Source organism: Chiloscyllium plagiosum, unplaced genomic scaffold (genome assembly GCF_037043375.1).
Source record: "Chiloscyllium plagiosum isolate Xiang-an unplaced genomic scaffold, Cpla_swu_hap1 HiC_scaffold_32, whole genome shotgun sequence".
Lineage (NCBI taxonomy): Eukaryota > Metazoa > Chordata > Chondrichthyes > Orectolobiformes > Hemiscylliidae > Chiloscyllium > Chiloscyllium plagiosum.
Window position 1 is genome coordinate 40932680 of NW_028270170.1, and position 26896 is coordinate 40959575.

General features: G+C 41.6%; 1 protein-coding gene across 1 annotated transcript in view; it reads left to right on the plus strand.

The window, feature by feature from the left end:
• mettl2a (methyltransferase 2A, methylcytidine) overlaps positions 1 to 26896 on the plus strand; it is a 63370-nt gene that overhangs the window by 31139 nt on the left and 5335 nt on the right. Inside the window, exons 6-7 of the mRNA XM_043675310.2 lie at positions 3845 to 3984; positions 7751 to 7857. Coding sequence (XP_043531245.1) covers positions 3845 to 3984; positions 7751 to 7857 — 247 coding nt within the window. The remainder of the gene's footprint in view (positions 1 to 3844; positions 3985 to 7750; positions 7858 to 26896) is intronic.

Consider the following 26896-nt stretch of genomic DNA (forward strand, 5'->3'; position numbering starts at 1 on the left):
TACATGTTCCCTTTTTTGTTGAACCATAGAGTAAAGGAGCAATGAGAAGTTTCTAAAATAACAGTTAGGCCACAGCTGGAGCACCATGTACAGGTTTTGTTACCACATCGCACATGAAAGGGTGTCCAGGATGTTGCCAAATCTGGGGAATTTTGGGGGTGAGGCAAGTCTAGATGGGCTGGAGTTGTTTTCTTTGGAACAGAGGAGGCTGAGAGGAGATTTAGTTGAATGAGAAGAGATCTTGTCGAAAAATATAAGATTCTACAGTTTCTGTGGGGCGGCACGGTGGCTCAGTGGTTAGCACAGCTGCTTCATAGCACTAGGGTCCCAAGTTCGATTCCAGCCTCGGGCTGTGTGGAGTTTGCACATTCTCCCCGGGTTTCCTCCGGGTGCTCCGGTTTCCTCCCACAATCCAAAGATGTGCAGGTCAGATGAATTGGCCATGCTCAATTGCCCATGCTCAATTGCCCATAGGTTAGGTGTGTCAGTCAGAGGGAAATGAGTCTGGGTGGGTCTGCGGAGGGTCGGTGTGGACTTGTTGGGCCGAAGGGCCTGTTTCCACACTGTAGGGAGTCTAATCTAAAATTGAGAGGTTTCCTGAATAAAGTGGATAGAAAGAGCCTCTTTTCCAAAGTAATCATTAATGAGAGGTCACAAATATAAAGTAAGGGTTAGAGGGGAATTTTTTCACCCAGAGCATGAACTCTCCGCCTCAAAAGATAAAAGCAGAATTACAAATCACATTTTAAAAAATAGTTGGACCAAGAGCTGGAAAGTGGGGTCAAGTTGGGTAGCTCATTTTTAACCAAATGTGCCCTCTCTGGAAAATTGTTGTTCTTCTATGGAAATACCTTTAATTAAGACTACCCTTCACATCTATCTCAGCAGTGGCATGATATGGCAAATTTTACACATTAGAGTCTTGACTAACTGTTGTTTTATGGTGATCCTGTATTGAAAAGAACAGAATCTGATCTTGAGAAATAGGCGCAGGAGTAAGCTATTTAGCCCCTTGTGCCAAGTCCGCCATTCGCCAAACCAACTAACTTTTTGTATTTATGGCTTCTTGTTATTGAATGCTGTGGGGGAAAAAAATCCCTTTCTATCTATCCAGCAAGCCTCACAACCTTGTATGTTTCAATAAGGTCACTTATAATTCAATTATTTCTCCTCTTCACTAATCTAATTAATTGTGGTTTTTATTCCACTTTCCTTCCACAACCCTTGCCTCCCTTATCAACCAAAAATCTGTTTATTTGAATATATTCAAGTTGCTGTTATATTCTCGGGTAGTGAATTTCAAACACTAAGGGCACTCAGAAAAGAAATTCCTCTTCATCTCAGGGAGATGGGAGATCTTTTATTTTTCAACTGTGCCCCCAATTTCTAACTTCTCCCATGAGGTGAAACATCCTTTCCCCCACATCCACTCTGCCAGGCCCTCTCAGAATCTTGCATTTTTCAATAAAATCACTTCGCGTTCTCCGAGATACTAATAGGTATGCACCAAACCTACGTAGCCTTTTCTCACAAGAAAAGCTCCTCCGTCCCAAGGATCAACCAAATGAACATTCTCTGAGCTGTAGTCAATGCAAATGTTATCCCTCCTCAAGTCAGGACGTCAAAACTGTGCAAAACTCTAGACCTAGCCTCATTAAAGTCCTTTAAGTTGTGGTGAGGCACATTAGTTGTGGCTTGACTGAGCACATGGGACCTTCCTTTGCATTGCAAGTAGAGACAGGTAACAGGATCAGTTTGATTTTTTTAAATTCTCTTTTCCAAGATAGTGCTGACCTCAGCAGATGCTAAGCAGAATATAATCTATGTAGTTGTGTTCGTTAACACAGTCACTCTTGTGATTACACCAAGTCAGTTCTGCTGCCAGTATCCTGTTGAAGCTTGCGAAAACTTGCTTACAGACAGCTGAGTCTGCATTGCAGATCAGTTGAACAAAACAATTAATTGTGCAACAAAACTATCCTAGTCATGTGGTGGGATAACTAAGAATTCCTGTTCACTAGTTGGTGTATTGTTTGGAATACCAGAAGAAGTAAGAAATCTCCCAAAAAACTCTGCTACAGGCAATAAAGAATGAATTAATTAATTTTTGGCAGTAAATGCATGTACTGGGGCATGGCTAGTCCTTGTAAACCAACAAGGAACCAGGTTCAATCCTCAGAATTGGCGACAGTCATTGTTCATTATTTATAGGTGGCAGTGAGCAGGCTATTTGGATTCACAGGGCATCTCTACTGACCTGACTCTCACCCCCATCAATCGTGACCGTGAGTGGGAATCCTGGCTCGTCTCTTCCTGCTTTTGGAGCCAGAGCCACAGAGTCCACTTTTAACATTCCAGGGGGTAGCCTGTACCTCAGAGTCTCTTCCAAGGTAGAAGTGCTGTTTTACAATCCCCTACAGTGGCTGTCGATCTTAGCAAGGCTATGGCACTACATCATCACTGATCTCCTCATCAGTCTGCAACCAGGGCTGAGCATAGTCATTGGATATGCTCCATTCACAATCCTAACTCTGATCCTCTTTTATTCTATCCAGCTCAGGAAGTGGATAGTGGTTGTCACTGGGTTAGATTTGGGTGATTTTGGCACTGATACCACACACAGCCTTACATAAAACAGTCGAAGTTCAAGTTAACAGTCTCAGCTTCAAGTCAATGAAATTAATGACTCAGGTATTGGGGAGGGGAAGGCACCTCTTAAAGAGATGACTGTAAAGAATGAATCAGTTTCACGTGCAGCCTAGTGACTTGGAAGCAAATAAACAAGGTAGAGAAGGAAACCACTAAAAACAATGCAAATGCTGGAAGTCTGAAATATGATCACAAAAAGCAGAAAAAAAAACTCAGCAGATCAGAAGCAACTGTAGAGAGAAAGAAAGTTAACATTTCAGATAGACCTTTCATCAGAACTGAAGAGAAACAGAAACATGAGAGTTTATCAGCCAATAGAAATGGGAAGGCTGGAATAAGAAGGTCATCTGTGGTAAGCTGCATTTAATGACATAAGATTTCCTGAAGCCAGTGAGAATGGTAATGGATATAGTGATGAAACAAAATTTGTTCAAATGAGGCTTAAAGTGCGACATAAAAGCAACTGGAATGGGACATGAAAAGATAAAGAAAGAAACAAGACAATCACCAACCCCAGACTAAGGAGGCTATTTGGCCTTTGTTCTTAGAGCTTTTCAATTAGTTCCACTCTCTTGCTACTCCCTCAAGGCCAATGTTTCTTTTAAGTAGCACAGCTATCCGACTGCAGCAACCTGCAAATTCCATTATGGACTCACACAAGTCAGGCCCTTTTGATTGCCCCATAAAACAGTTACAAGAGTTCACCCATCACATAAAAAAGAAAGGCAGTTACTTTTATTTTCAATCTATCCAATTCTCTCTGAGAGTTGTTATTGAAATTTTCAGGTAATGCATTCCAGATTATCATAACTTGCTGCATAAAATAATTTCTCCTCTTCTCCCTTATGGTTCTTTATCCACTTACCTTACATCTGTGGCCTCTGGTTGCTAACCTTCCTGCCAGTGGAAACCTCAGGCAAAGTACAAGAATCCACAGTGCCTGTCCCAGTTGTACGTACCACTGTTGACAGAGTAGTTCATGTAAAGCAGCTGTGTTATAATACAATGAAGAATAAATTCTCTCTTAATCCCTAATTGTTCAAATACTTCATTCTCTGCTGAATTAAAACCCATTTGGTAATGTATCTGTACTTTTGGTGTGTTTTATCAGCAAATTTCAGGATGGAAGCACTGAGCTCTTCATGTTCTACTGCAGATGACAAGTGATATACAAACTCTGTCCTTCTGTTTCTAGCTGAACTCTTGTTATGACCATTCTCGCTGCCTCGTTTTTGTTCACGATCTGTGCGATATGCAGGCCACCTACCCAATGCCAAACGAAAGCTTAGACATCATCATTCTCATATTTGTTCTCTCAGCAATACATCCAGACAAGTAAGTACATCCACTCCCAACCATTTATTATATTCATATCCTTGACTGTATCTAATGCATAAGACCAGACTACAGATGTAGCATAACTTGGTGTGTTGGTGCAATAGATTTGTTACTGCAGTAGTGATCCGGAGACCTGGATGAATGACCAAAGAGGCGAATTAAAATCTTTTCTCAGCAAGTAGTTGAGCATATGTACAAGCATACAAATTAGGAGGATTCGGCCATTTGGCCCTTTCAGCTTGGTCCATTCCTTGAGCAGGCCAAAGCTGATCTGATTGTGATCTCAGCTCTGTTTTCCTGCCTACCAACTCCACCAATACTTTGGAAGTTGGTTATCAGTCAAGAATATATCTAGCTTTGTCTGAAAAGTATTCAGTGACTCTTTGGGGAAGAGAATTCCACAGATTCACCACCCTCTGAGAGACAAAAGTTATCCTCATCACTCTCTTAAAATGGCAACTTTTAATTCTTAAACAGTGACTCCTAGTCTTTGCCACAGGGAGAAACCACTGTGTTTAGCATGCAGAGATAGTGAATGCATTGGTGATAATCTGTCAAAATTGGGCTGTGACCAGCATTTATTGTCCGTCTCTAGTTGCCCAGAAGGCAGTTAAGAATCAACCACATTACTGAGGATCTGGAGTCACGTAGGACAGACCAGGTAAGAATGGTAGATAAGGGCACTAGTGAACTGGAAGTGTATCACAACAATTGACAACAGTCACATGGTTGTCATTAGACTAGCTTTTTAATTCCAGATGTTCGTTGAATACAAATTTCATCATCTACTAAGGTGGGATTTAAACCCACATCGTCAGAACATTAGCCTGAGGTTCTGGATCACATTATCACTACACCACTGCCTCCCCACATTTCTGGACATCTATTGTCCCTTGCTAATTGTCAGTTAAGAGCCAGCCACATAGTTGTGCATCTGGAGTCAAATATAGATTAGATCAGGGCAGAATGGTAGATTCTGTTCCCAAATGCACAGCTGTAAACCAGCTCGATTTTTATAATGATTTCATGGTTTCTGTTGTAGAGGCCAACATTTAATTGCAGAATATATTAATTGAGTTTAAGTCTGACAAACCACTGTAGTGGGACTGAGCCCGTGTCTTCAGGGCATGAGTCTTGGACTCTAGATTGCTATTCATAGAATTCCTACAGGTCAGAAAGTGGCCATTCAGCACATTGAGTCTGCACCAACCTTCCAAATAGCATCCCACCCACCCACACCTGCCTGCCACTCCCTGTAAATCTGCATGGGGTTTTATCGTAGCTAACTCACTTAGCTTGCACATCCCTGGACACTACGTGGCAATTTTTCCTTAGCATGACCAATCCACCTAACCTGAACATCTTGAGTATGGGAGGAACCAGAGCGCCTGGAGGAAACCCACAAAGACACAGGGAGAACATACGAATTCTACATTGATAGTTACCCAAGGGTGGAATCAAATACAGTCCCTCGCACTGTGAGGCAGCAGTGCTAACCACCTTGTCACTCTGACGTTTCAATGACATTGCCTGTATACCACCCTCTTTTGCCAAATACAATGAGTGGATGATCCAACTCATTCTCCTTCGAGGATCGTGACCATCATAATCGCCAGTCTTTAACTTATTCGGTTCAATTCTTTTTAAATCCAGAAGCAGCTGAAGGCAAGATTAATAGAAAAGCAAGTTGTGTGGAGGATACAAAGAATGTGCAAAATGGTTTTGACAAGATCTGTGAGTGGACAAAAAATTGGCAGTTGGGGTACGATGAGGGAAAATGAGAGGTATTGCACTTTGGAAGGAAGAATTTGAACACGTTCTTGATCCAGCTTAAGATGACATGATGGCGACTACCCTTGGCGTTAAGGCAGCATTTGACCAAGTATGGCAACAAGGATCCCTAAGAATCATCACTCATGGGATGTGAGCATTGCTGACTGCCTATTTATTAGATTACTTAGTGTGGAAACAGGCCCTTTTGGCCCAACAAGTCCACACCAACCCGCCAAAGCGCAACCCATTCCCCTACATTTACCCCTTCACCTAACACTACGGGCAATTTAGCATAGCCAGTTCACCTAACTTGCACATCTTTGGACTGTGGGAGGAAACCGGAGCACCTGGAGGAAACCCACACAGGCACGGGGAGAATGTGCAAACTCCACACAGTCAGTCGCCTGAGGCGGGAATTGAGGCGCTGTGAGGCAGCAGTGCTAACCACTGTGCCACCGTGCCACCCACTAGGGATTGTCCATCCCTACTTTCCCTTGATAAGGTGAAAGTGAACTGCCTTCTTGAACTGCACTCCATGTGATGTAGGTAGACCCGCAATGCCCTTATAGAGGGAATTCCAGGATTTTGATCCAGCAACAGTTGGGAGGTGAACGGTCAACTAGCTTTGGGGAGTCAGCAGGTGAGTTACTCACTGCAGTATTTCTAGCCTCTGACCTGTTCTTGTAGCCACTGTTTTTATATGGTGCGTCCAGTTCAGTTTCTGGTCAATGATAACTGCCAGGGTTTTGATAGTGGAGGACTTAATGATGGTAACTCCAATGAATGTCACAAAGTTTTAATTAGATTATTTCTTATTTGAGATGGTCACTGCCTGGCATGAGTGTTGGTTGTCATATTTCAACCCAAGCCTGGATATTGTCTGGAACTTGCCACATTTGAACATGGGCTGCTTCAATGTCTGAGGAGTTGTGCATGGTGCCGAACATTATACAATCATCCCCACTTTACAGCTTATAATGGAGGGAAAATCATTGCACCAGTTTTGCCTAGGGTACTATTCTGAGGAACTCCTGCAGAGATGTCATGGAGCTGAGGTGACTGACCTCCACAACCATGACCATCATCTTATGTGCCAGGTATGACTCCATCCAGCAGAGAGTTTGCCCCCTAATTCTCATTGATTCCAATTTTCCTATGACTCCTTGATGCAACACTTGGTCAAATGCAGCTTTGATTTCAAGGTTTGTCACTCACCTCACCTCACCCCTGGAATTCAGATCTTTTGTCCATGTTTGAACTGAGGCTGCAATGCGGTAAAGAGCTGAGTGGCCCTGGTGGAACCCAAACCGAACAGCTTTTACTGAGCAGGTGCTGCTTGATAGTACTGTCAATGACACTTTCCATCACTTTACTGATGATGAACAGTAGACTCATGGAGCAGTAACTGGCCAGGTTGGATGTGTCTTGCTTATTGTGTACATGACAAACCTGGGCAATTTTACACATTGACGGGTAGATTCAATAACACTTCCTTCTTCACAAAGTTGTATGTGGGGACTCTCGCTGATCATTGCTCATTGTTTAGTTCCATATGTAATTCTTCAGATATCAAAGCAATTTGCATGTATACAACATTCAGGCTTGGGTTGATAAGAAGCAGCGACTTCCAAAGCAGCACTTCGAAGCTAGTCTCCTGCAAGAGACAAACTAGCCACCACCCTTTGACATTCATTGGCATTCCCATTTCTGATCCTCCACTGTTAAACATCCCAGCTGTTACCATTAAGCAAAAGTGTAAATACTATCGCCTCAAAAGCAGTTCAGAGGTTAAACATTCTGGAATGTGAGCCTCTGCAAAAGTTTTCCACCATTAACAAATGTGATGTTTTCCGTTTGTCTGGGTGCAGTTCCACAACATTCCAGCTCAACTGCATCCAGATCAAAGCAGCTCACTTTGTTGTCAATTCATGTTCTCTCTTTAGTCTGTCCCTCTCACTAACTTTCCCAATTCTGTCCTCTTTCTCTACAGAATGCAGGCTGTCGTTAAGAGGTTGAGTCAACTTCTGAAACCAGGAGGAATGATTCTCTTCAGAGACTATGGGCGTTACGATATGGCACAACTACGATTTAAGAAAGGTAAGGGCACTTACCTGTTACCATTTCTTAACTATTACTAATGTAGAACCTGCTAAACTATCCCAAGCTTCTTACTAAAATCATAAGATTACAGAATTTTTTTCACAGTATATTGAGTGTCATAATCACACAGCACTTGGAACTAACCCAGTTTTTCACATATTGGAGAATTGTGGTGGCTGCACTTTGAAGCGTCAGTGCGGAAAATGTGAACTCAAGGTCATTGTTTGATTCTGGATTCTCATCAGTTCATGATCAAGACCCCATTGCCTCTACATTAGTGATGGAAACATCAGACAAGGATGGTTCTATGTGACTGTCAAATCACCAGCAACATTTTGGCAAAGTAGGTACATCTTTCAGGTCCCTGAATGATTAAAATGTGGGACTCATTTCTCAAGGAAGAAGCTGAAGATGGATAGATTTAAGTATTCAAAGGTAGATTACTCAGATATGCAAAACACCTGTGGGTCCATCTGCAATATTTACTCCAAAGATTGGCTTCTAAATACCTATTGTATTTAATTCACTTCAAGAGAGGCTGTCACCTCCGAGACAAATCTGTGCTAATTTACTCCAGAGATAGTTTGTAATCTTGGCCTGCTTGTTTGAACAATCTAATCACAGACCGATGGATTATTAGATCATTCGATGGAGAAGCAAGATAGGAGTTTTGGACTTTGAGCCTGCTTTGCCATTTAATACGCTTATGACTCATCTGATGTACCAGTAAATCTCCTCCTTGCCACTTGCCTCATTCCCACCCGACCACTGTACCTTTGTTGCCCTTGTAGCTCAAAAACCCCATCTAACTCAACCTTGGGTATATTTACTAATCCAGCCTCTTGGGGAAGAGAATTCCAAAGAGTAATGACCTTCTGTGAGAAGAAATTCCTCCTCATCTCTGCCTTAAATAGAAAATCACTTATTTTTAAGGGGTTTAAGATCATTCCAGTGGCCGCTGGAATGAGGGTAAGTCTCACGTCTGTCGTCTGCAAGGTGTTAGAAAGGATTCTGAGGGATAGGATTTATGACCATCTGGGAGAGCATGGCTTGATTAAATGCAGTCAACACGGCTTTGTGAGGGGCAGGTCATGCCTCACAAACCTTATCGAGTTCTTTGAGGATGTGACTAGAAAAGTTGATGAGGGTCGAGCTGTGGATGTGGTATATATGGACTTCAGCAAGGCATTTGATAAGGTTCCCCATGGTAGGCTCATTCAGAAGGTCAGGAGGAATGGGATTCAGGGGAACACAGCTGTCTGGATACAGAATTGGTTGGCCAACAGAAGACAGCGAGTGGTAGTAGAAGGAAAATATTCTGCCTGGAAGTCAGTGGTGAGTGGTGTTCCACAGGGCTCTGTCCTTGGGCCTTTATTGTTTGTAATTTTTATTAATGACTTGGATGTGGGGATTGAAGGATGGGTCAGCAAGTTTGCAGATGACACAAAGGTTGGAGGTGTGGTTGACAGTATAAAGGGCTGTTGTAGGCTGCGGGACATTGACAGGATGCAGAGATGGGCTGAGAGGTGGCAGATGGAGTTCAACCTGAATAAATGCGAGGTGATGCATTTTGAAAGGTCGAATTTGAAAGCTGAGTACAGGATTAAGGATAAGATTCTTGGCAGTGTGGAGGAACAGAGGGATCTTGGGGTGCAGGTACATAGATCCCTTAAAATGGCCACCCAAGTGGAAAGAAAGCATATGGTGTTTTGGCTTTCATTAACAGGGGGATTGAGTTTAAGAGTCGTGAGATCTTGTTGCAGCTCTATAAAACTTTGGTTAGACCACACTTGGAATACTGCGTGGCCTATTATAAGAAAGATGTGGATGCTTTGGAGCGGGTTCAGAGGAGGTTTATCAGGATGCAGGCTGGACTGGAGGGCTTTTCTTATGAAGAGAGGTTGACTGAGTGTCCTAATTTCCTTATGCCCGAAACGTCGATTCTCCTGTTCCCTGGATGCTGCCTGACCTGCTGCGCTTTTCCAGCAACACATTTTCAGAACTTCTTCTGAAGTAGACCATAACTATATAGTACTCCAGGTGCAGTCTCACCAGTGTGTTTATAGTTGTCAAGACTTCCTGACTTTCATTCTCTCTTTCCCTTGTAATAAAGGCCACATTCCATTTACTTTTCTAATTACGTTGTACCAGAAAGCTAATATGCTGTGATGCGTATATAAGATCACACATTTTTCCACATTGTACTCCATCTGCCAAATTCTTGCCCATTCACTTAACCTCTCTATATCTTCTTGCAGATGCAAATGCATCTTCTTTAAACTTGCCGCTATATCTATCATGGTATCATCAAATCAGGTGTATGTAGCTGCAATACACTTGGTCCCTCCATCCAAGGCATTAATAAAATTGTAAATAGTTGAGGACTGAGCACTGACTCCTGTAGAACTCCACTCATTGCATTTTGCCAACTGGAAAATGACCTACAATCCAAAGTGTATCCTGTTTGTTAGCCAATCCTCACTCTATGTTAATATTACCCCCAATGTGTATCATGTGACACTGTACAAAATACTGTTTGGAAATCCAAATGCATCTAATCCAGCCTGTGAGGTACCTCTTGAAAGGACTCTAATGAATTTTATTGGTATTTAGTAGATAAGATCAGGCAAATATTTACAACTTTTATAGTTTGTAAGGTCTTTTTTTGGTATATAGTTTCTAAGGTCTGTATTTTGTTCTAACATGGGACAGGAAAGAAAGGCCAAAGAGAAATTAATATTATTTAATATTAGGCCTCTTCTAAAATGTTTAAGGACTTAGATTTGTAGAGTACAGAAACAGACTCATCAGCCCAACTTGTCCTTGCTGACCAGGTTTTGTAAACTGAACTTGTAAATCTTTTCTGAACCATCTCCAATGTAATAATACCATTCCAATAACAGGACTACCAGAACTGTACGCAGTACTCCAAAAGTAGTCTCACCAATAACTTGTACAACCGCAACATGACGTTCGAATTCCTATACTCTGAGCTATGAAGGCAGCTGTGCTAAATGCCTCTTAACCACCTTGTCTACTTGCAATGCAACTTTCAAAGAACAATGTACCTGAACCCCTAGGTCTCTTTGTTCGACAACACTGCCCAGGACCGTACAGTTTACTTATAAGTCCTACCCTTGTTTGTTTTACCAAAATGCAATGCCTTGCATTTATTGAAATTAAACTCCATCTGCTGCCACTCAGCCCATTGTAATTCTGTTGTAATTTTAGATAACAAGCAATTTACTCACTGCTGATGTCAGATTCACCAGTCTTTGGTTCCCAGACTTCTCCTTACAGCTTTTCTCCAATAAAGGCACAACATTAGCCACCTTTTAGTTTTCCGGCACCTCCCCCCATGGCTGTAGATGATATGAATATCTGAGTCATGGCAGGAGACCTCAGAGTCATGGTGTGCCCATCCACTCTATGTATGGACCAGGACCGGTGCAGCTCCCGGAGGCCCAGGTTTCGGAGCTGGAGTAGTGGCTGGGTAGACTGATCTGTGAAGCTGAGCAAATCATGGGTAACACGAATGGAGAGGTCAAATCGCAGGCTAAGATGCCACAAGCAGAAAGATAATGAGTGAGTCCCAGGCACAATAAGAGGACTAGGCAGGCAGTGCAGGAATCCCATGTGGCCGTTCTCCCGCAAAACAAATAAACCACGTGGAATACTGTCAAGAGAAATAGCCTGTCGGGGGTAACAGCAACAACTACATTGCACCATATTTGGCCCGTTGAACGGGGAGGACTAAATAAATGTGCAAGTTGGAAGATCCATAGGGAATTCCCTATGTGAAGGGAATGAATAGGTGTTTTTGTGGCTTTAGACAAGACTCTTGGATGGTGTGTTGCCTCTGATGTCTGAGTGGTTACAGGACATCCTGGAGGGGAGGGTGAACAGCCATTGGTCGTGGTACGCATTGATACCAATAACATAGGTCTTAAAAAAAGACTGATGTCGTGAAAGCAGAATGTAGAGAGTGAGGAAGCAAGCTGAAATGGAGGACCTCAAAGGTGATCCCAATTACTAGCAGTGCCACATGCCAGTCAGAGTAGAAATAGCAGGATGTATCAGAATGGACATGTGGCGAAAGAGATGGTGGAGGGGTGCTTTTCCAATCCCTGTGGCATTGAGATCCATTCTACGGGAAATGGGACCAGTACAAACCGGTGAGGTTATACCTGGACAGGATCGGGACTGATGCCTTATGGGAGTACTTGCTAGAGTGGTTGGCAGGATTTAAACTGAATTGGCAGGAGTGCAAGGAGTCAGAGGAAAATGAATCAAAGAGAAGAACAAAGAAAGAAAGGGGAATAAGAGAAGTGATGGGCAGGGGCTTCAAAGGCCAGAAGTAAACAAAAGGCCACAGTAAAAGAAAAAAATGGGAACAGGACAAGGAATACTAGAACGACAACCCTTAAGGCTTTGTGCCTGAATGCATGGAGTTTTCAAAACCCAGTGGCTAAATTGATCTCACAAATAGATTTAAATAGGTATGACATATTCAGGATTTTGGAGACATTGGTAAGTAGGAATGGGAACTGAGCATCCAGAGATATTCAGTATTTAGGAAGGACAGACAGAAAGGAAAAGGCGATGGAGTTACATTCATAGAACATCATAGCATAGCACAGTACAGGCCCTCGATGTTGCGCCGCCTGTGGAACCAATCTGAAGCCTATCTATCCTACACTATTCCATTTTCATCCATATGCCTATGCAATGACCATTTAAATACCTTAAAGTTGGCGAGTCTACCACTATTGTAGGCAGTGCATTTCCCGCCCCTACAACTGAGTAAAGAAAATACCTTTGACATCTGTCCTATATGTATCACCCTTCAATTTAAAGCCTTGTTCCCTCGTGCTAGCCATCACCATGTGAGGAAAAAGGCTCTCACTGTCCATCCTATCTAACCCCCTGATTACCTTATATGTCTCAATTAACTCACCTCTCATCCACCTTCTCTCTAACGAAAATAACCTCAAGTCCATCAACTTTTCATAACACCTTCCCTTCATACCAGGCAACGTCCTAGTAAATCTCCTCTGAGCCCTTTCCAAATCTTCCACATCCTTCATATGATGTGGTGACCAGAACTGTATGCAGTACTCCAAGTGCAGCCGCACCAGAGTTTTGTACAGTGCAGCATGACTTTGTTGCTCCGAAACCCAATCCCTCTACCAATATAAGCTAACACAAACAGTATGCCTTTTTAACAATCCTATCATCCTGGGTGACAATTTTCAGGGGTGGACATCGAGATCTCTCTGCTCATCTATGTGACTAAGAATCTTGCCATTAGCTTATATTTTATTTCTGTTGTTCCTTCCAAAGTGAATCACTTCACACTTTTCTACATTAAACTCCATTTGCCACCTCTCAGCCCAGCTCTGCATAGACATTTTTTATCTATGTCCCTCTGTAACCTACAACATCCTTCAGCACTATCCACAACTCCACTGACCTTCGTGTCATTCGCAAATTTACTAGCCCATCCTTCTGCACCCTCATTCAGGTCGTTTATAAAAATGACAAACAGTAGTGGGCCCAAAACCGATCCTTGCAGCATACCACGAGTAACTGAACTCCAATATGAACATTTCCCATCAACCACCACCCTCTGTCTTCCTTCAGCTAGCCAATTTCTGATCACCCTCAATCCCATGCCTCCATATTTTGTGCAATAGCCTACTGGAGGAACCTTATCAAATGCCTTACTGATATCCATATACACCACATCAACTGCTTTAGCCTCATCCACCTGGTTGGTCACCATCTCATAGAACTCCGTAGGGTTTGTGAGGCAGGACTACCCATCATAAAACCTGTTGACTATCCCTAATCAACTTATTCCTCTCTAGATGATTGTAAATCCTATCTCTTATAACCTTTTTCATCACTTAACTACAACCGAAGTAATGCTCACTGTCTGCAATTACCAGCGTTGTCTCTACTCCCCTTGAACAAGGGGACAACATTTGCTATCCTCCAGTCTTCTGACAGTATTTCTGTAGACTATGATGACATAAAGATCCAGGCCAAAGACTTGTCAATCTCTTCCCTGGCTTCCCAGAGAATCTTAGGATAAATCCCTTCTGGTCCAGGAGACTTGTCTATTTTCACACTTTCCAGAATTGTTAACACCTCCTCCTTGTGAACCTCAATCCTGTCTAGTCTAGTCTAGTAGCCTGTATCTCAGTATTCTCCTTGACAACATTGTCTTTTTCCAGTGTGAATACTGACAAAAATATTCATTTAGTGCTTCCTCTATCTCTTCTGACTCCATGCACAATGTCCCACTGCTATCCTTGATTGGCTCTAATCTTTCTCTAGTCATTCTCTTATTCCTGATATATCTACAAAAAGCCTTTGGGTTTTCCTTGATCCTATCTGCTAATGACTTCTCACGTCCCCTCCTGGCTCTCTCTTTAGGTCTTCCCTTGCTAACACCCTAACTGAGCTTTCACATAACTGAGCTGAAAATGTGTTGCTGGAAAAGCGCAGCAGGTCAGGCAGCATAGGAGATGAAGTTATGGATGGTCTGGGAGATGATGGAGCTTTTCCAGCAATGCTGCCTGACTTGCTGCGCTTTTCGAGCAATGCTGCCTGACCTGCTGCGCTTTTCCAGCAACATATTTTCAGCTCTGATCTCCAGCATCTGCAGTCCTCACTTTCTCCTTTCACATAACTGAGCCTCCTAACATAAGCCGCCGCCTTCCTCTTTAGTAAACCACAGCTCTCTCGCTCAACCACTTCTTCCCTGCCTGACAGGTACATAGTTATCAAGGACATACAGTAGCTGTTCCTTGAATAAGCTCCACATTTTAATTGTGTCCATCTTCTGCAGTTTCCTTCCCCATCCTATGCATCCTAAATCTTGCCCAATCGCATCATAATTGCCTTTCCCCAGCAATAACTCTTGCCCTGTGTTATATACCTATCCCTTTCCATTGCTAAAGTAAACACAACCGAACTGTAGTCACTACCACCAAAGTATTCACCTACCTCCAAACCTAACACCTGGCTAGGTTCATTACCCAGTATCAAATCTAATGTGGCCTAGCCCCTTGTGGGCCTGTCTACATACTGTGTCAGGAAACCCTCCTGCACACATCGGCCAAAAACTGACCCATATTGAGGAAAAATGTTAGTTGAGAGTCTGTATGGGTAGAATTGAGAAACACCAAGGGCCAAAAAACATTAGTAGATCGTGATATATACATCAACAACTTTAGTGACGATTTTGGGAATGGCATTAAACAGGAAATCAGAGATGTATGCAGTAAAGAAACATCTGTAATTATGGGTATCTTAAATCTGAATATAGATTTGGCAAATCAAATTAGTCACAGTACTACAGAGGAGGAATTCTTAGGGTGTTTTTAGGACCAATACGTTTAGGAACCAACTAGAGAACAGGGCACCTTAGACTTTGTATCATGTAACGAGAAAGAAATAATCAGTAACATAATTGTGAGAGACCCCTTCAAGGTGTGTGACCATAACATGATCAAAGAGAGAATGAGGGAATTGATTCTGAGACTTTTGTTCTGAATCTTAAAGGGAACTATGATAGTATAAAATGTGAGTTGGTTATGATGGATTGGAAAATGTTACAAAAAGAAATCACAGTGAATAGGCAGTGAGTGGAAGAAACCTATATTTGTTTCACTAATCTTTTTCTCTTCACGTACAAACTGATCATAAACTTTTCTCTGCAACTTGATTTTTGTATTTTATTTTCCCTCTCTTAATCAAACCTCCTTTGCTGAAATCTAAACTGCTCCTAATCCTCAGGTCTGCTGTTCTTTTAGTCAATTTGTATTCCTTGGATCCCTAATTTCCCTTGTTAGTCATACTCAGGCCACCTTTTCAGATTGGTTTTTATGCTAGACAGGTCTGAACAATTTTTGCAGTTCTTCCATGCACTCTTTCAATGCCTATCCACTTTCATCCCCAATATCGTACACCCAGCTCATGCCTCATACCGTCATAGTGTCCTTTATTTAGATTCACGATCCTAGCCTCAGAATCAGTAACTCCTTTATTCAAAAAAAGAGGGAAACAAAGAATGAACCTGCAGGCCAGTTAGCTTAACATCTGTCATAAGGAAAATGTTAGAAGCTATTATTAAATATATTGTTGCAGGTCGCTTAGAAAGATAAATGGTAAACAAGCAAAGTCAGCATGGCTTTGCGAAAGGGGAATCATGTTCTTGAAGAAGTAATTTGTGCTGAGGATAAAGGAGAACCAATGGTTGTATTGTATTTAGAAGACATTTTTAGAAGGTGCCACATCAAAGGCTGTTGCAGAAAATCAAGATTCCATGGAGTAACAAGTTGGCACGGATAGAAAAAAAAATAGTATAAAAAAAATTGGAGTATGATTAGATTAGATTAGACTACTTACAGTGTGGAAAAAGGCCCTTCGGCCCAACAAGTCCACACCGACCCACCGAAACTTAACCCACCCAGACCCATTCTCCTACATTTACCCCTTCACCTAACACTACGGGCAATTTAGCATGGCCAAGTCACCTAACCTGCACATTTTTGGATTGTGGGAGGAAACCGGAGCACCCGGAGGAAACCCACGCAGACATGGGGAGAATGTGCAAACTCCACACACAGAGTCGCCTGAGGTGGGAATTGAACCCGGGTCTCTGGCGCTGTGAGGCAGCAGTGCTAACCACTGTGCCACCGTGCCGCCCACAAACAGGTGTTCTTTTTCTTGTTGTCAAGCAGTAGCAAGTGAGATGCCACAGGGAACAGTGCTGAACCTTTTACAATTTATCTAAAAAACTTGAATGAAAGGACAGATTCTTGATAGATTTCTTCATAGATTCTTGATAGTGGTTGAAAGATTATCAGGGTAAGCAGTAATGTGGAGTAATCAGCTTAGTCATGATATTATTGAATAGTGGAATAGACCTGAAGGTTTGAATGACCTACTCATGCTCCAAACTGATATGTTAGTATCATATAGAGATCACTCTAGCCTTGGAGAGGATCATTGTTCCTGTCTGAGTGCACAATGCCAGGTGTAAAACAGCCTGCTCCCTGGTTGGTTTCAGAATGTATTGTTCTAAGAAATTGTCCTGAATGCACTCTGCAAACACCACCTCCAGCCCCCCTTTGCAAATTTGACGGTCCAATCAATATGAAGAGTAAATCCTTCCAACCAACCTGACTTGGGACCATACTGTTATTCCTTCACTGTCCCTGGGTCAAAATTCTGAAACTCCTATAATGCAAGGATTGTGGATGTACTTGCACTACATGGACTGCAGCAGTTCAAGAGGCAATAAATTTTAGCCGAAGCAGCAGCCACATCTTGTAATCACTGCCATATCTTTCTTGTAAGCCTCTGGTTTCTCTTGATTTATGCTGTGTCATTCACTGTAGCTATGTTAATACTTTCAAACATAGGAGCTCCTATACAGAGTATTTCTGTTCCTTATTAACGTTTGAAATCTCAATAAAGCCATACCACAGTTATTGATCTTAAAGAGTATTGTCTAGGGACAATACAAGGCCAGAGCCAGTTCACCAAGCATGGGGTTCATTAAAACAGGGTGAATGTAAAACAGGCAGCACCGATCAGGTTAGATTACTAGTCCGAAGACATGAACATAATTTGATATTTATTAAAACCCAAAATTTAATTCTAAATAGTTCATTACCGAACACCATTACTGTACTTAATAAAACAAACTTTATTCAATGAGATTAATAAAAGATTTTTAAAATATGCCAACTAAAATTAGACACAATATCTAAAATTAGTATAAACCAAAAATTGAAAAGCTTTGGGCGGCACGGTGGCTCAGTGGTTAGCACTACTGCCTCACAGCAGCTGGGTCCCAGGTTCAATTCCAGCCTCGCATGACTGTCTATGTGAAGTTTGCACATTCTCCCCATGTCTGCGTGCGTTTCCTCCAGGTGCTCCAGTTTCCTCCCACAGTCCAAAGATGTTCAGTTCAGGTGAATTGGCCTTGCTAAATTGCCCATAGGTTAGGTGTGTTAGTCAGAGGGAAATTGGTCTGGGTGGGTTACTCTTTGGAGGGTCGGTGTGGACTTGTTGGGCCGAAGGGCCTGTTTCCACGCTGTAGGGAATCTAATCTAATCTAAATAGTAATATTAATCTCCACAAACTAGAGTGACATCCAAGTGTTCACTGAGCAGATAAAAGTCAATAAGTTACCATTAAAAATCTGCAGAAGTTCCGGCATTATGTAAGTAGTTAATCTCAATTGTCTCGGATGAAAGATTTATATCTTCTGAGTACCCAAACGATGCATAAGGCTGTTATTTAATTCTAGCCATTGACCTCTGGCACCCATTACAAAATCAAAATGGACGAACTATAAGCCTATTGTTAATTCAGTTATTTCCTGGTTGAGATATTTATACTTCAATATTTTTTCAATCCTGGCCTTTTCTAATGATTTGTCTTCAATTTCAAATCTATTACCGCTATTAATAACTCTTCCTTAAAGATCAGATTGAGTTTCCAGAAAACTCCTCCTTTATCCTCAGGTGTGGTTCTACGTAAGACATCCACCTATATTTCTCAACATACTGTATAATAAGGTAGTAAGCAAGTTACGTCTTTTAATTTGAATGTCTTATCAAATGGACAGTTGCCTGAATTGTGTGACAGGAGTTTCTCATGGTGCCTCACATTGACACACTTTTATAAAATGTTCCACCTTGAGACAGAGTTGCTGTTGTCATATAGAGGTTACATCACAATGGGAGACAATTAATTAATTTGAATGACTTGATCTTGGCAGTTCATCCAGTCCATGAATTAGAGACCTTATAATCTTATTGGTAGAATACCCAGACCTCCATCCCTATTCTTTGCATAAATAATATAATCAATCTGTAATGGGGAAGGTGTAGGGTCTCTTTACTAAAATTGCAAATAATCTGGTCAAATTTTTGAAGGGCGCTTTATGACATTTTGGTTAAAATCAAATAGTAATACATCCTCGGGACAATATAAGTTTTAAAAATTTCAATACCTTGCAAAGGGTAGTTATTGGTCAAATAGAGGAACAAATTACTGCAGATGCTGGAATCTGTACTGAAAAAAAAATTGGTATAAATCACAATGAAAACAAACTAATGTTTCGAGTCTAGATGACTTATCAGAGCTCTTCATCTAGATTCGAAACATTAGCTTGCTCTCTTTCCACGGATGCTGCCCGACCCGTGGTCATTTACAGTATTTTTTTGTTCGCAGTCGAATAGAGATTTGCAATCCAGGTCTTTAATTTCTCCTCCCACTCAGCTTCCTCAGTACCTGTCCATGGATCAACATAGGTTTCGAGATATTTTTCTGTATCCCCAGGGGGATGTATTTGACGTTGCTCCCACTGATTGACCAGTTCTTCTAATGATTACGTAGAAAGGTCTGCCCCTTATATGAAAATGAATCCATTTGTCATCTTGATGTCAATAATCAGACGTGTTCAATCACAGAATTGCTGCACAATCTTGAGATTTTTTAACCATCCCAAGATATGAATCGAAACAAGCGCAAAATCATCCGCCAAGGCCAAAGTGGAGCAACTGAACTTTTTTTCCATTAAATGGCATAAGAACTCCTCAATGTACCTGTCAAGGTGCGTACCATAAATCTAACACAATATTAAACCAGACTGAAGAAGGAGAATCACCTTTCTCAGTCTTAATCTGATTGGTTTTACAATGATTACCTTCGATTACTGTGGTGTTGGTGGTGTATAAATCTCCAATTAACTGTATAAAAGACTTAGGAACACAAAGCCTTTGAATAATAATTTATGTCCCACTGAGTCAAAGACTTTAACCAGATCAACAAAGTCAACAGAGAGGTCTGTCTTGTTCCTTTCAGCACCTTCTATGATAGAGTCCTAGAGATATACAGCACAGAAACAGACCCTTCAGCCCAATTTCTCCATGCTGATCAGATATCCTAACCCAATCTAATCCCATTTGCCAGCACTTGGACCATATCCCCCTCAACCCTTCCTATTCATATATCTATCCAGATGCCTTTTAAATGTTGTAATTGTACTAGCCTCCTCCACTTCCTCTGGCAGCTCATTCCATGCACGCAACACCTTCTGTGGAAAAGGTTGCCCCTTAGGTCCCTTTTATATCTCTCCCCTTTCAACCTAAATCTATACCCTCTAGTTCTGGACATCCCAGCCAGGGAAAAGACTTTGTCTATTTATCATATCCATGCCCCTCATGATTTTATAAAACTCTATAAGGTCACCCCTCAGCCTCCGCTCCAAAGAAAACAGTCCCAGCCGATTCAACGTCTCCCTATAACTCAAATCCTCCAACCCCGGCAACATCCTTGTAAACCTTTTTATGAACCCTTTCAAATTTCACAACGTCCATCCGATAAGAAGGAGATCAGAATTGCAAAGGTGGCCTAACCAATGTCCTGTACAGCCGCAACATGACCTCCTAACTCCTATACTCAATGCTGTGACCAATAAGGGAAAGCATACCAAACGCCGCCTTCGCTATCCTATCTACCTGCGACTCTACTTTCAAGGAACTATGAACCTTTACTCCAAGGTGTCTTTGTTCAACAACACACCCCAGGACATTACCATCAAGCAGGTATGAGTCTTTCTGTGATGTGCTTTTCCAAAATGCAGCATCTCGCATTTATCTAAATTAAATTCCATGTGCCGCTCCTCAGCCTAGTGGCCCATCTAATGAAGATCCCGTTGTACTCTGAAATAACCTTCTTCGCTGTCCACTACACCTCCAATTTTGATGTAATCTGCAAACTTACTAACTATACCTCCTATGTTCGCATCCAAATCATTTTATATAAATGATGAAAAGCAGTGGACCCAGCACCGATCCTTGTGGCACACCACGGGCCACAGGCCTCCAATCTGAAAAGCATCCCTCTACCACCACCCTCTGTCTTCTACCTTTGAGCCAGTTTTGTATCCAAATGGCTAGCTTTACAGTTTTCCATGTGATCTAACCTTGCTAAGCAGCCTTCCATGAGGAACCTTGTCACACTCCTTACTGAAGTCCATATAGATCAAATCTACCGCAGTGCCCTCATCAATCCTCTTCGTTACTTGTTCGAGAAATTCAATCAAGTTTGTGAGACATGATTTCCCATGCACAAAGCCATGCTGACTATCCTTGCCTTTCCAAATACATGTAAATCCTGTCCCTCGGGATTCCCACCAACATCTTGCCCACCACTGATGTAAGGCTTCTCAGTCTATAGTTCCCTGGCTTTACCACATTTCTTAAATAGTGGCACCACGTTAGCCAATCTCCAGTCTTCCAGCACCTCACCTGTGACTGTTGATGATCAAATTATCCAAGCAAGGGGCCCAGCAATCACTTCTCTAGCTTCCCACAGAGTTCTAGGATAAACCTGACCAGGTCCTGGTCCACTTTTGAGTTTCAAGACATTCAGCACCACCACTTCATAATGTGGACATTTTTCGAGATGTCACCATCTATTTCCCCGCATTTTATATCTTCCATGTCCTTCTCTACAGTAAGCACTGTTGCAAATTACTCGTTTAGTATCTCCGCTATTTCCTATGGCTCCACACACTGGCTGCCTTGCTTATCTTTAAGGAGATGGAAATGTGTTGCTGGAGAAGCGCAGCAGGTCAGGCAGCATCTAGGGAACAGGAGAATCGACGTTTCGGGCATTAGCCCTTCTTCAGGAATAAGGGCTGAATTCCTGAAGAAGGGCTAATGCCCGAAACGTCGATTCTCCTGTTCCCTAGATGCTGCCTGACCTGCTGCGCTTCTCCAGCAACACATTTCCATCTCTGATCTCCAGCATCTGCAGACCTCATTTTCTCTTATCTTTAAGGAGCCCTATTCTCTCCCCAGTTACTTTTTTGCCCTTAAAGTATTTATAAAATCCCTTTGGATTCTCCTTAACCCTGCTATCTCCTTAGCCAAAGCTATCTCATGTCCCCTTTATGCCCTTCTAATTTCCCTCTTAAGTATCCTCCTAATGCCTTTATACTCTTCTAAGGATTCACTCGATCTATTCTGTCTATACCTGACATATGCTTCCTTCTTTTTCTTAACCAAACCCTCAATTTCTATGGTCATCCAGCATTCCCTAAGCCTACCAGCCTTTCCTTTCAGAAAAATATTATCTCTGGACTCTCATTAAATCATTTTTGAAGGCTTCTCATTTTCCAGCCATCTGTTTACCTGCGAACATCTGCCTCCAATCAGCTTTTGAAAGTTCTTGCCTAATACCATCAAGATTAGCCTTCCTCAAATTTAGAACTTCAGCTTTTAGATCAGTCTATCCTTTTCTATCACTATTTTAAAACGAATAGAATTGTGGTCACTGGCCCCAAAGTGCCCCCCCACTGACACCTCAGTCACCTGCCCTGCCTTATTTCCCAAGAGTAGGTCAGGTTTTACACCTTCTCTAATAGGAACATCCACATACTGAATCAGAAAATGTTCTTGTACATACTTAACAAATTCCTTTCCATCTAAACACTTAATGCTATGACAGTCCCAGTCGATGTTTGGAAAGTTAAAATCCCCTACCATAACCACCTTATTATTCTTACAGATAACTGAAATCTCCTTAATTTGTTTCTCAATTTCCTGCTGTTATTAGAGGGTCTATAATACAATCCCAATAAGGTGATCATCCCTTTCTTATTTCTCAGCTCCACCCAAATAACTTTCCTGGATGTATTCCCAGAAATATCCTCCCTAAGTACAGCAGTAATGCTATCCCTTATCAAAAATGCCACTCCCCCTCCTCTCTTGCCCCCCTTTCTAACCTTCCTATAGCATTTGTATCCTGGAACATTGGGCGGCCAATCCTGTCCATTCCTGAGTATTCTTATTACAACAGAGGTAACTGCTACGAACCCTTTTTAATCTAAAATTTATGTCTGCCGCCTCACTTAAGCCTCTGAGCCATAACCTTTGTAAAAAGACGGGGTAAAATAGGTTTAATTGTTATTTGTCTCCAGCTGTCAATCTCATTGAGGCATTCATTATCTTTAGCCTTAGGGATAAAACCTGTTCTAAGTTTTTTTTGAAAGGAATCAGGTATCATATCTAATCTGAGCCAGAGAGAAAAAGAGTCTGGGGAGATGGGGTGCACCACCATAGTGTTTATTTTTGATGTCCTCAAGCTTCGTACAATAAGGGCCAGGAGAACTTTTTGCACCAATCTCCTCAATAGCGATGCTTGCTTCACCTCCTTCAATAGGTCTCATCGGGCCAGTGTATGACTTAAATTTATTAAGATTGGCTTTGTTATTAGGAGTCAATGTTTTATCATTAAATATCATTAAATATCTTTTTCGGTTCCTCTTTTGATAGAGGACAGTGACTAATAGCAGGAGCCCTCATAATTTCATGAGCAAGTTGTCTTCTATTATTTTTCCAAGGTAATTCAGTCTGTTTGAACTGAGAATTCTTTACTGCAAATTGTTTCCTTGCTCCACTATTCCTTCCATCCTTCCGTCCTTTGTATGCCCAGTCTTCTACTTTTCTACATTCTTACCATTGGCTGATATTATATCACCTTTAATCAAGAAGTCAGTGATACATTCAGTGAGCCCTAACCCCAGCCCTCTCGCCTCTGGGTCCATCTTACTAATAATTCTTCTGTCTGTATCAATTGATTATCTACATCCCAATGTTTAGGGTTCCAAGCAGGTGGTTGGTTAACCCTATCAAGCTTTTCGGACCTCACTTTGATGTAATATATCCTCTTCTAAAGTTTCCTCAACCATACTCTATAGAGGTACATAAAGGGCAGGAATATGGCTTGGTCTTTGGTAAAGTTCTCCTTTTTATCAGAAATCTGTTTGGATGTCTTGCTAGTGAGGATACTGGAGATCCTTTTATTCATAGAAGAACTCTCCATAAAACTCTCAAAGGAGTTTAATTTCCTAGTCAGACCATTTGAAAGCCCTTCTTCCTGATTTTGAGAATCCAGTGTCTCCAGGCGTTTCTGATTCCTAAGATCAGCATGTCTATATCACTCATGCTGACCAAGGCCCGTCTTTGTAGTAAAGGTAAACTTGCATCTGGAACATATGAAAGCCCTTACTTGTCTAGTTATTTAATTTACTCTACATTTAGCATAACAAGCAATTGCGTGATATTCAATACTTTTGCCCCATACAGTCTTAGAGTTATACAGCATAAACACAGACCCTACAGTCCAACTGGTCCATGCTGAACGTAATCCCAAACTATACCAGGCCCATCTGCCTGCACTTGGCCCATATCCCTCCAAATATTCCTTATTCATGTACTTGCCTAAACAAGTTGCTTAAACATTGTAAATGCACCCACATCCACCTCTGGAAGTTCATTCCACATGTAAACCACCCTCTGTGTAAAAAAAATTGCCCTTCATGTTTTTTTTTTTAAATCTCTGTCCTCTTACCTTAAAAATGTGTCCCCTAGTCTTGAAATTCCCTATCCTGGGGAACAGACAACTACCATTAGCTCTATCAATTCCCCACATTATTTTATAAACTTCTGTAAGTGTGCCTCTCAACCTCCTACGGTCCAGTGAAAAATGCCCCAACCTATCCAGGCATTCTATATAACTCAAACCTTTCATACTTAGCAATATCCTGGTAAATCTCTCCTGAACCCTCTCCAGCTTAATAATATCCTACCTATAACAGGGCAACCAGAACTGGACACCGTATTCCAGAAGGGGCCTTACCAATGTCCTGTACAACCTCAACATGACTTCCCAACTCCTTTACTCAAAGGACTGAGCAATGAAGGCAAACGTGATGAACACCTTTTTAACCTCCCTATCTGTATATGAAGCAAACTTCAAAGAATTGTGTACCTGAATCCCTAGGTCCCTCTGTTCCAAAACACTACCCGAGGCCCTACCATTTATATAAGCCTTACCATTGTTTGTTGTCTGAAGCATCCAGGTTGGATATTCGTAATACCATGCTTTGTGTGAAGAATACCCATTGATGGGAGAAGGGAGTTATACAGGATGCAAAACAACCCATCTGTAGAATACTGTATCACAATCTCTCGTATTGTAGTTCTGTCATAAGTTGATAGAATAATTATTGGTTTAGTATTGGCTACTGTATCTAGTTAAAAATCACACAACACCAGGTTATAGTCCAACAGGTTTAATTGGAAGCACAATAGCTTTTGGAGCAACACTCCTTCATCAGGTGATAGTGGAGGACTCAATCCTAACAGAGTTTATAGCAAAAATTTACAGTGTGATGTAACTGAAATTATACATTGAAAAATTGATTGTCAGTTACATCACACTGTAAATTTTTGCTATAAACTCTGTGTTAGGATTGAGCCCTCCACTATCACCTGATTAAAGAGCGTCGCTCCGAAAACTAGTGTGCTTCCAATTAAACCTGTTGGACTATAACCTGGTGTTGTGTGATTTTTAACTTTGTACACTCCAGTCCAACACCGGCATCTCCAAATCATGACTACTCACTAAGCCTCCTCACTGTTATGTTAATGGATGTGATCTGTCAACCTCCATTTGTTTATGTCTATTGTTATTAGAAGGTTTAAGTTTTAATTATATCATTAATAACGAGTGATGGGCTACCTAATGCATTCATCTATACATGGATTGTCAACATCTGTCAAAAAGACTGAACCCTCTAGCCTGCATCTGGGCACCAGATTTAAATTGGAAATTTGAAATTGCCTCCTGGGTCTCATCAGTTTGTGTCGAGATAGATACATGGCCAAGCGGATTTTGTGTGATTGCGACATTTCCCGCAGGTCGCTACCTCCAATGAACCTGCGGGATGGTTATTTGTCCAGGACATGGCCCCAGCCAGACTGATGTAGGTTCAAAGTGACACTTCACAAATACAGTGTCATGATCCACATGAACCAAACAGCCAGCTCTCAATTTTTTGAAGTCAATCAGCCAGCCAATAACTGTTGTTGTTTCCAGCGGGAACCAATGAGGAGACTGTGACAGACAAGGCATAAAACTAGCGTGATGAAATGTATGCATGAAACCCCGCCAGCTCAGTGAGCAAACCAACAAACGCATCCACAACCTGACCGACAAATCTTCACAAAAACCTTATTAGAAGTAAAATCTGAGGGACACGTACATCATTTAGAAAGGCACAGACATATATGGTTTTCTTCTGAGGGTTTATGTCTGACCAACCTGATTGGATCTTCTTTGAGAAAATGACAGGAGCAGTTAGTGAGAAGGTTTATTAGGATTTTGCCAGGAATTGTAGCTCAGCCGGAAGTCTGCTTAATCTGTGGTTTGCTGAACATGGGAGGCTGAAGGGAAGATTTAATTATACCATTTAAAATTGAGGGGCTACGTTAGATCAGATATAAAAGTGTATTTCCATCAGCAGAGAGGTCAACAACCAGGGGGCACAGATTGTGAACTAATTGGCACAAAGATTCAAGAGGAGCTGAGTAATTTTTCACCTAGAGGTTGGTGATAGTCTGGAGCTCACAGCCTGAAAGGATGGTACAGGCAGAAACCTTTTCACATTTAGAAAACAAATATGCATATGAACTTTGTATCATGAGCTACAGGGTTCCAGACTGGGAGCTGGTAAATGGGGTTATGCTGGATAATTTTGCCAGGCATGAACAGATTACTGGAAACTTTCTACATTAATTTGTGTGATTACAATGATGTGAAGATTCTTGTGATAGTTTACTCTTTTAAGATGGTATTTGTATGCAAGTTATTTCTACAAATTGACTATAAATGCACTTAGTCATTACAAAATCTGCCACTTGAAGCAGCTATGAGTTAAGGAGGGCAAAACTAACCACCAGACTAGATGAATATATCAATCTGGAGAAATAATGTAGGAAAGTGAAAGTGAACTTTCAAATCTTTAGTCCAAGAACACAGAGTGGGCAACTTCAATGTTGTATCTAAGCTTTGTAATACCTGGACAGTGAATGCTCAACATAGTGAGGAAAAAGATATCCCATTCCTGCCACCTGCTCATTTCAATGAGTTCCCC